General features: G+C 33.1%; 1 protein-coding gene across 2 annotated transcripts in view; it reads right to left on the bottom strand.

The window, feature by feature from the left end:
* Positions 1-11396, bottom strand: part of LOC111086814 (prominin-1-like) — a 120411-nt gene that overhangs the window by 62953 nt on the left and 46062 nt on the right. For both annotated transcript variants that reach the window (XM_022391213.1, XM_022391214.1), the window contains 2 exons: positions 7161-7256; positions 2044-2240 (listed from right to left, as the gene is read on the bottom strand). In XM_022391213.1, coding sequence (XP_022246921.1) covers positions 2044-2240; positions 7161-7256 — 293 coding nt within the window. The remainder of the gene's footprint in view (positions 1-2043; positions 2241-7160; positions 7257-11396) is intronic.

Raw genomic sequence — 11396 nt, 5'->3', positions numbered from 1 at the left:
ATCATCATCAGGAAAGGAACATGACGTGGGAACCACACATCTTTATCATCATCAGGAAAGGAACATGACGTGGGAGCCACACATCTTTGTCATCATCAGGAAAGCAACATGATGTGGGAACCACACATCTTTGTCATCAACAGTAAAGTAACATAACGTGGGAACCAAACATCTTTGTCATCATCAGAAAAGTAACATGACGTGGGAACAACACATACTTTAAAGTTCTAACAATTCATGAACGAGTGGTTATTTTATTTTATTACAAGTTACAGTTTTACAGTCAGTAAGATTTGTTTTTAGAACAGGTACGATCACTGGTGCGATCATTCTCAAGTACATCTTAAAATCACGATCGAGTTTCCTTTATCTTTGAATAACAATTTATTCATTGTTCCTATGAAGTCTGAGTCCTTTTCCTTCTGCTCATCTTGTTTTATTGGCTTCTTCTTGTTTAGCATTTTTGAAGTTTTTTCATTAAATTCATCTAGGAAGTGTTTTTTTAAAGGACCTGCTTTTGGTTTGGTAGAGAAATTCATCATTAAGTTGTTCTTGTTTTTTGGAATGTTGAGGACCTGCTTTTGGTTTGGTAGAGAAATTCATCATTAAGTTGTTCTTGTTTTTTGGAATGTTGAGGACCTGCTTTTGGTTTGGTAGAGAAATTCATCATTAAGTTGTTCTTGTTTTTTGGAATGTTGAGGACCTGCTTTTGGTTTGGTAGAGAAATTCATCATTAAGTTGTTCTTGTTTTTTGGAATGTTGAATATTTCTGATAATTTATTTGTTGTCCCGAGATGAATTTTGATTTGCGATCAGTTGCTGTTGATTGGATTTGAGATTTGATTTAATTATTACTTTCCTGCAGAGGTCTTCAAGGCTGGATTTTAAATCTAACACTAGGATGTTGGGAGGAGTTATTGCGTAGTTAAGAGTTGAAAGTTCGCGAGGTTGATTATATTGTACTTTACAGTGTGTCTGGTTCTGTGTTTTGGATTGTGCTCACAGGCGAAGTTTTTCTAGCTTTCTGTCTAAATTTCGTTTGATAGTTAAGCCTTTAGAGTAGGTGCTTTTTTATATTGATGATGAAAGTAAGTTTAATATTCAGGGTAGTCAAACGTGAAAGGCTGCTTCGTAGGTTAAGACCATTTTTGCAGAGAAATTTCAGTTCTGTTTTTTCCTTTATGACTTGTTTAGAAAGTTTTATTTGAGCTTTTTCTATGATACTTTTGATTTTTAGTTTGGGCTGAAGGTTGTTTTATTTTTAGGATGGTTGATGACAATTTTTCTATTTTTTAGGTTTTTAGGAGAGTTAAACATAAAATCACATTCTTCAATTTCAGTTTGTTTGTTGTTGTTTTCGTAATAATAGAAACTTCTTCTTTCCTGCCTCGCCATAACATAGGCGGATTCTTTTCATGAAGCTTATGTTGTTTAATAGCAACATTTGGCTTAACTAGCTCTTGTAAGATTCGTGATACGGAAATTAAACTATAACACTTTGATTAAAAAAAGAATAAAGATATATTTTTTCTGTTTCTTACGGGTTTCTTGTAACTGTGGCGCTTTATCTGAGGTGTTACTTCTTGGTATTGGGGGAACTGGTTAGGTATATAGTTTCGTTTTGAGTTTACTTACTGATTAAGTATATTATATTACAAGTTACAGCGTTTACAGTAAGTAAGATTTATTGTTTATTTTTAACAGGTACGACGTTTCGATCACTAGCGCGATCATTCTCTCGTATGGTTATTTTGTTGGTTGAAAATTTATTAGGTTTTATATTCTGTGTTCTAAGCTTCGTTTCTGTTTTTCAAGACTTCTATCTTAGATAGATTACAATTTAGTAAATGTTTAAAACACAAGTGCTTTAGGTTATTTTAAAAATATTTGAATAGTTAGTTTATTGCCTAAATAAAACAATTACTGATCTAACAATAAATATCATATAATTGCTAATTAAGCAGTTGTTTTTTTTTATTCTTCTAGTTTCATTTATTTTTACTTGGTCAAGTGTTGATTTTTAGTGATAAATAAAGTAATCACCTTCTGAAGACTGCTGTTTGGATTAATAACTAAATTTTCCAAGTCAATAGAGTCGCAGTTTTCTTTACAGCCTTCTTTTATGTCTTCAAGATTTTTTTGAATATTTTGTACCTCTTTTTCAAGCTTGCTGTAATTTAAACGAATATCGTCTATTTCGTTAACGACTTCTTCCAGTTTTTCTGTGATATTCTGAATTCCTATGAAAGTAGGAAAAGAAGTAAAATATGTAAACTGTACATCTGTTTTCATACACAACAGAAAGGCAATGGCTTCAAAATATGTAAACTGTACATCTGTTTTCATACACAATAGAAAGGCAATGGCTTCAAAATATGTAAACTGTACATCTGTTTTCATACACAATAGAAAGGCAAATGGCTTTATTCTGCACTTCATGAAAATTAAAAAAAAATGTCAATAACGGCATTTTCAGTGCAAAACTTAGAGAAATGTTATTTGATATAACTTTAATCCCTGTAACATAAAAGATACGCCATCTATCAAAATATTCCCTGCTCTCTCGATTAAGACAAAATGGAGTAAGCTACGACAGGTCACCTTTAATTCAAATAACTTACACGTCTTAATTGCCACTCATTGTCAATGGTCAATAACGGACATGATGCCGATAAAAGAAACAGCAAACAAAATGTACCGCACAGTAAAAAGATCAACGTAAAATATACGTCCAAATCAGAGTTTCTCTTACGGACGTCAGAGCTTATATTGCAGGACACAAAAACTCGCAAAGGTTTTATACGCTGTACACCTCTAAATCATTTACCTTTTTTTTCTTCTTACACAATCCATTTCAATCAAATCTTTTACTGAACAAATAACCATGGATTGGTGCTACGTAGGTAGGCTAGCGTTATATCACTGCTCAATCTGGGGAAGGTTATAGCCCTTTCAAACGTAAAATATTCATACACTCAGATAATATGGCGTCTTGAAACAGATAATAATCCACGAACACAAAGGTCAGTGGTAAAGTTCCATGTTTCACAGGCAACAGTAATAGTTGGGAGTGAACCTTCTTGATTATCTTCATGATTAAAAAAAAAAGTTACCCATAGCTAGTGCCAGTTTATTCATGATAACTGAAAAGCAAGTTACCCATAGCTAGTGCCAGTTTATTCATGATAACTGAAAAGCAAGTTACCCATAACTAGTGCCAGTTTATTCATGATAACTGAAAAGCAAGTTACCCATAGCTAGTGCCAGTTTATTCATGATAACTGAAAAGCAAGTTACCCATAACTAGTGCCAGTTTATTCATGATAACTGAAAAGCAAGTTACCCATAACTAGTGCCAGTTTATTCATGATAACTGAAAAACATGTTGTAGTTAGTTCGAGTCAGAGGCGTTTTTAACACTTCAAACTACTCGGTGCAACTTTCCTAGGAGACCTGTCCGTACTGATCAGTTATAGGTATAGAAATTTATAGGTTTTTTGCATTACTTTGGGGGCCCGTCGGTGCGTTGCCCCGATTGCACAGACGTTGCATATGCCACTGGTTCCAGTTTTGATCCCATATTTGATTATAGCTACAAAACAAGTTAGTTGTAGGTGGTAGCGTTTCTTCAAGATAACTAAAAAACAAGATAGCCATAGCGAGTATATTTATAATAACTTAAAAGAATTAGCCATAGCTGATGTGAGTTTCTTCCCAATAACTAAAGAAGAAGTTAGCTATAGCTGATGTGAGTTTCTTCTCAATAACTAAAGAAGAAGTTAGCTATAGCTGATGTGAGTTTCTTCTCAATAACTAAAGAAGAAGTTAGCTATAGCTGATATGTGTTTCTTCACAATAACTAAAACAGAAGTTAGCTGTAGCTGATGTGAGTTTCTTCACAATAACTAAAGAAAGTTATTGGGAAGAAACTCACATCAGCTACAGCTAACTTTTTCTTTAGTTATTGGGAAGAAACTCACATCAGCTATAGCTAACTTCTTTTTTAGTTATTGGGAAGAAACTCACATCAGCTACAGCTAACTTCTTTTTTAGTTATTGTGAAAACAGAAGTTAGCTGTAGCTGATGTGAGTTTCTTCCCAATAACTAAAAGAAGAAGTTAGCTATAGCTGATATGTGTTTCTTCACAATAACTAAAACAGAAGTTAGCTGTAGCTGATGTGAGTTTCTTCACAATAACTAAAGAAGAAGTTAGCTATAGCTGATGTGTGTTTCTTCACAATAACTAAAACAGAAGTTAGCTGTAGCTGATGTGTGTTTCTTCACAATAACTAAAGAAGAAGTTATCTATAGCTGATGTGTGTTTCTTCACAATAACTAAAACAGAAGTTAGCTATAGCTGATGTGTGTTTCTTCACAATAACTAAAACAGAAGTTAGCTATAGCTGATGTGAGTTTCTTCCCAATAACTAAAGAAGAAGTTAGCTATAGCTGATATGTGTTTCTTCACAATAACTAAAACAGAAGTTAGCCATAGCTGGTGCAAGTTTTCATGATAGCTGAAAAACAAGTTGAAGCCGGTTCTAGTTTGATCCCATACGTGATCATAACTAAAACGTTTTATATAAAAAGCGGTTCTTAGTCACTAAATATATCAAGTTGGAAACCGTGTCTACATAAACTATTAACACGTTTTTATTGTTGTTGCACAACAGATTATACGCACTGGTCTTTCTCTCGTATCGAACCTCGAGTTCTATCGTTATAACGTCTCCTGCTTACTGCCGAGCTATCGGAGTTCACCATCGATAACAGAAAATACTAAACACGTACATGACTCAGCATTTTTTGTAATGGGTGTTAGCGTCGACAGATTTTACAGTTTGAAATTAGCTATGTCTGCATCATCTTGCAGTTTTAACTAGTTTAAATCTGAAAGGAGCCTCTTACAAAGTAATTTAAAGAAATTAAAAACAGGATGATGGAAGATCTGTAAAACATTTTATTACAACTTGCATAAAAATCAGGCCTCTAGTATTAGAATTGTATGTGAGAATGTATACTGGTAATAGTATTAACGATGGTTAGTCAGAGACAAAGCAAACTATTACTTGTATCCAGAGGGTCAATCATTAAAATTAGTAATTTTATATGGTATCACTTAGTACCTTTACTAAATATATCTAATTATAAAATACAATGTGTGAGGAAGGCCAGCCAAAAGTTGATAGCAGTTTTATCCAGCTTTTAACCTTTATTACGAAGACGCGGTGAAGTTGCGACAAACAGTTTTAACATCAGAACAGGTTACGCTTCGATATCGTAGAACCTGCAAACAAATTCCTGGAACCACTATGAGAGTTTATCTAATAATGCAGTTTGCGATATACTGACGATGCTTTAATATTAACTAGTTTAATCCTTAAATAATTTCACATTTTTGTTGATATAAATATTTACTAGAACCAATAATAGCATGAAACGTCATCCGTTTACAGAATTATTAACGGATACGTAAGAGTAAACACTTAGGATGTCAACTACATTGGTGATGAATTATACACATTATCTTAGTGTTTAATATAGAGAATGACATCGTGGAAGAACAATATTCTCACTGACTACGTGTAATTGTTACTTACGTTAATAATCAGTATGTACAAGACAATACTTAGAAACATTTCAACAAAAGAAGATAAGTTGACTCTCTCTCTAGTATTATACAATGCTTGTTTGTATCTCTGAGAATCAGGCCACTGTAATATATCTTTATCAAAGCGAGAAACAATGAAAAACGTCGTTTTACTCAGGTTTTATGGCGTTTATATAAAGATAACGCACTGATATGCTGTTTTACCTTCGACTATCTTCGCTTGAGATACAAAAACAGGATGTGTACCTATTCTATGAAACGAAAGTATTACAAAGTATGACTGATATACTGTAGAGTTTCTTACGTTAAGAAAACTGGTTGAAAACTTTTATATATCCGTAATGTGAAACACTTATATCAAAATAATCATTTTACGATAATTATATTCCTAACGTCAATAAAAGCTTGCTTGCTTTGATCAAATACTGAATGTGTGTGTGTTATATAACACAATTCGATGCCGTTACTCTATGTTAATTGTAAATAGAATAACATGTCGTTTCGTTATGTGAAAAATATCATAATTCTCTAACTAATTTTAGGTATATACTACGGGAAGCATATCCACTGTAAACAAATGCTGAATGGGGCTGGATTTCACGGACTGGATGCAACCCAGCTAATAAAATGCTCTCCACTGTTATCAAAGTAGTATTGGAACTTGAGTTTCGAAATTAGGGTAAAAATAACAGAAAATGTACTAACAACTTCGCTCTTTATTTCTAACCGCAGATAAGCGGATCATGAGTAATAAAATCGAATCGGGTGTAAGTGTGCCCCACGATCGGTATTGCTGACGCAAAAAATATAGTTAATAAAAAGGAAAACAAAGGTCTCATAGATGAATTTACTCTAATCCTGCTTAAAAGAATTAAATGCCGCGGCTATTGAAGATTCCCTCTTGTTTGCTTATGATAAACAGGTTTCGGTTTGAGAGTGTCCTGAAAGTGGTGAAATAGGTTCACGGTGTGATGAAGCCATGTATGCCATGACATTCTCGCTGTACTAATAATACATCATATCAAAATGTGCGCAGTGGTTCAAGACTGCTATTTCCCTGACTAAACCTTGATTAGACCATAGCCCCCTACCTAAATCCAACTGAATTGAGCCGAGACATTTCGACCATTGCCCGAGAAACAGAAGATGTATATCTACAAATCTTGGTTAACTTGGAACACTGAAAAAAATATAAAATAAAATAAGAGAGGGTATATTTCACTAGATATTTTTCAAACGGTTTGTGATAAGTTCTAGGAACAGGGCCCATTTGTAATTAAAGCCCAAATTGGGCTCATTCCGTCCTAAAATGGCGAAACACTACATCTTCCTTTTCAAGATAAGTTGAACAGTATAGTGTACATTTGTACTAATCTCTGTAAAGCCATAAATTATATTAAAATTCTTTATTGCTAATTTTAATTGTTACAAGTTATATAAAAAAAATTCATATAACACACAAGAAGTTTTAAGCTTAATTGTAGGATTAATTTATATCCTCATTCTTCTCAATCTAGGAAATGGAATGATTTAAGTAGAAAGACTTACCTGAATCAATATCCTCCGACTTCTTAATTAGCTCCTCTATCGAAATAATGCGCATTAGGCTCTTTACTACTGGGTCTCCAACTTGCGTTTTGATGTCTGGATAAATACACAACCGTTCTTTTAAGTGTGCCCCTGTTTTGGGAACAACATAGAAAACAAACAAGCTACAAGAAAATAAAATATCCAACAAGCTGTCTTACCCCTTTACTCATGGAGTTCGTGTAAAGTGTCTTTTTACTCGTTTTATATCAGTACAAACCTTTACAAAACGTCACTAATTTCGAACACATGAACCAGAGGGAAGGCAGTTAGTTAACAACATAGCGTAATTTTGTGACAACAAGACGCGAACCATAAACGCTGTGATACAATGTCCGGCACACTAACACCACTAGGCCAAGCAGCACCCACCCTTCTACAACCACATTCGAGGCGTATTTCTAATTTTACAAAATATGATTTACAGAAACAAATCAAGGTAGTCGCTTGTAACTTCACATTATCCGAGTTGCAAGTGGAAAACCCAGTACTTTATTGCAGTTATGTTCTCCATTGTCTGCGCACTTTTAGAGTTAGAATGATTAAATAGACTCTTGGTATACATGATAGGTCATAATTACAGTAATAATAGTTTTAGTTGTTTTTTCAGTTTTGTCGGTAAGATGTTAACAAAGATGTTGAGGTGGGTGGAACTTCAAGGCAATATAATGTGCTATAGCCAAGGTGTATATTATTAAGACCCACCTTCTACTTCAATAACCATAGTTTGGTTTTCATCCATTTCAGTGGTACAAAATATCCACCAATGAATACTCAAGCGATTATCTCACGATTAAAAGGTAACATTTTCTCGTGATGTTTAAGCTCATTCTTGTTGTTCCTATGAGGTTTTACAGTCTAATTATGTCAAGTGTGTTACGTATGTATACAGCTAACGAAACATGCTAAAAACCTTACAAATAAAGATGTCTCTCAAACACTAATAACATAACCGAAAAAATAATAAGTGGTCATGTCTTTCATGAACTTCGCACTCGGTTCCGTTATGTTGGTAATCAAAGTTATAATCTCGAGTCACTTTCTCCTAAACTAACAGACTTAATGACACAACTGTCTCTAGCATGAGAATCAACTAAAGAACTATCGCGTTTAAAAGCTGTAAAATAAATTTGCAGGAATAGTAGTATCGCAACACGATTTAAGCTTCAATGTGCCCATTATGTTTTAATATATCTTCATCCAACAAGTAAATGCTATGCACCTACAGTATGAAATTAATTTCAGTATACAAAAGAGTGTTTGTGTTAGAAAGTTACGTTTTTTGTTTGTTTTGAAATCCAGTTGTTTTTTAACGTTCTTCCTATAAAGCTTTTCGAAAGTAAAAGTTTTATAATAGTTTTTTCTCTTCCAGGAATCGAACTTCAGAAACTACGCATTAAGTATGTGTGTAGTACGTGTAAAAAAATCATTTATCGATACTCAAGTATTTATATAGATAATTGACAAGTTATACAAAGATTTCACTTATTGATACATTATAATTCATCTTTGGTTTCAGTTTCATGGCGGATAAGGTTTCCTTGATCCTTACATTTTGATAGTATTACCAGAAGTACCAGGTTAGCCTTAATGCATTTTTATTCGTATAAAAAAATTAGATTAAATACACTATTAAAATTTTCCAAACACGGCGCTAACTTCTGCATGGTCTTCTCGCTAAATCCACCTGCAATCAGAGTGCGGCGAAATATAACTACTGGATTATTCAGGTATGAAGTTGAAATATCGAGTTGTAATAAACTTAGTATTCTGGTGATATCCAAGCTTGTTGAAACGTACAAGACACTGGGTAGGGAAGGCAGTCGTAAATATAACTACTGGATTATTCAGGTATGAAGCCGTAAGTTGAAATATCGAGTTGTAATAAACTTAGTATTCTGGTGATATCCAAGCTTGTTGAAACGTACAAGACACTGGGTAGGGAAGGCAGTCGTAAATGAATAAAAATTGTCTGATAATTAACATAAAAAAGGCTTTAAAATATTATTTAACTATTTCACACAACAATAATTACTGTATTGTACGTACAAAAACATGCAAAATACAAATTACTTGATGTGTACTACATATATAACCAGTATACACATTATACAGGCACAAGAAAAATTACTAAGATCGTAATGTTCAGAATTTACCAATGAATTGTAGTCTCCTTTAATTTCAGCTGGCAAAGTCAGCCTACTGCTTAGAATGAGACTAAATAAAAAAACTGTTGTCAGCAAAATATTAAAGAGGGGCGCGCGCACATACACACGTTCATTCCGACATATATGATATAGGTCGTTTTATATTTATTTTAGAAATATAATTGTTACGTGATGGTTGTTCAGAAAAACCTGGACGAAGTACATTTACATGTCGAAGAAATGTCTTACAAGCCATTAAGGATACTAGACAAAGAAACATCAAAACAATAAACAAGTTAAAAGTAGCCACATAATTTAACTAGATCATCATGTGTTAAGCCTAACAAGCTAGCCCTGAAATGTCAAATAAGTGTCTGCAACCTCGGAGATTTATAAACTTAACATCTTGTTTGTTGTTAATCGCAAGGCTACACAATGGGCTGCCCGTGATTTGCCCACCTTAGGTATTAAACCCTTATTTTGAGGTGTTTAAGCCCTCATACTTACCGCTGAGGCACCGGGGGACTATAAATAAGGATGTAATTGAAGCGATTAATTATTCAAGTAAAAAAAAAGAAATCGTTACAGTTAAACGAGATAAAGGAAATGGCATAAACATTTCAAATAAAAAATATTATATAAATAAAATAAGCACAGTAATGTAGGATGAAACTAAAATTAGAAAACTGATTTTGATCTCACATAAAAACCGAATGCCAATTAGAAAGGTATTTGTTAAAATTAAAGAAGAATAAAACCAATAGTGATATAATATGCGAACATATTAGACCAGTAAGTTTTGATTGTGTTATTTGATAACAAAAATTCATAAAAATAATTTTCCCATTAAGACAATAGTTTCGAACATAGCTTCTTATAACCAGAAATTATAGATTTTTGAACTCTTTTTCTTAAAACATTTGAAAAATCAATATACAGTTATGAGTAGTTTTAATTTTTTTAGACCAGCGTCTCCCAAGCTGGGATCCCGACCCAAAAGAGGATCGGGAGATCATAAAAAAATACTGCGGTAATGGATATTTTATAGTATGTATAGGAACTTGCTATCACTTTGTTTTGTGTGTATAGGGGGGGGGTCGTCACAGCCTTATATATTTTCAGATGGTGGAAAGGCCCAGCAAAAAAAAAAGTTTGAGAACCCTGCTCTAAACATTTGGCAACTTTAAGATTTGATGAACAAGTTTATCGTGCAAGTTTTTGTATTTAGTTACTGTACACAAATATTTCTTCGCGGGAAGTAATTCAAATAGCAGCAGATTTGATTTTTCAAAATGATATAATTGTGAAAAAGATAACTAAAATTTGAGGTTTTCCTACAAAGAATTCTCATTTCAATTTTTACAACAATAGTAATGATCAAATAAATACTTAGTGATGCTATGAGCCCAAAATTAGCACCTAGTCTAGCAAAACCTTTTTAGTTTTTGTATTATCACGAAAAACAATGGTTCAATCACTACTGTCCAGGTAACCAAAACCTTTTACGTAACATAGATAAGTTATAGAGTTTATTATAGAGTTTATCATACTGTCAGTGACTATGATAAACTACCGTAGACAGGATCCCATAGTTATACTGACAATCAGTTTGATATATATTATAGAGTTTATCATACTGTCAGTGACTATCATTATTTTTATAAAGAAATCGATAATTTGAAAAATGAATTGTTGTGGTGAGGTTTTCATCTAACATTATTCAACAAAGTTTTAAATGTTTTTCATATTGTGTGTACACCCCTCATAAAGTGAGCTATGACGTTCCAAAACTGTCATTTTACGTCAGTCTTATATTTCTGGATAATAACAGTTATATTTTGAAAAATACAATCAAAAATATGTTGAAATCAAACTATTCTCAAATTTTATATGTGTAGCCTTAAAATTTATGTTGAGAACAAAGAAAAAAATAAAATAAAAGGATATGGACGGGACTGAATCCTCGACTTCGCACATATCAAGCGTGTACTATGTCATGTGAGACAAAGCCCAAAGATTTCTTTCAGATATGCAGCATTATTAAATAAAA

Source organism: Limulus polyphemus, unplaced genomic scaffold (assembly GCF_000517525.1).
Source record: "Limulus polyphemus unplaced genomic scaffold, Limulus_polyphemus-2.1.2 Scaffold1454, whole genome shotgun sequence".
In the NCBI taxonomy this organism is placed as follows: domain Eukaryota; kingdom Metazoa; phylum Arthropoda; class Merostomata; order Xiphosura; family Limulidae; genus Limulus; species Limulus polyphemus.
The sequence above is the reverse complement of the archived record's forward strand: the minus strand, read 5'-3'. Positions and strand labels throughout refer to the sequence as shown.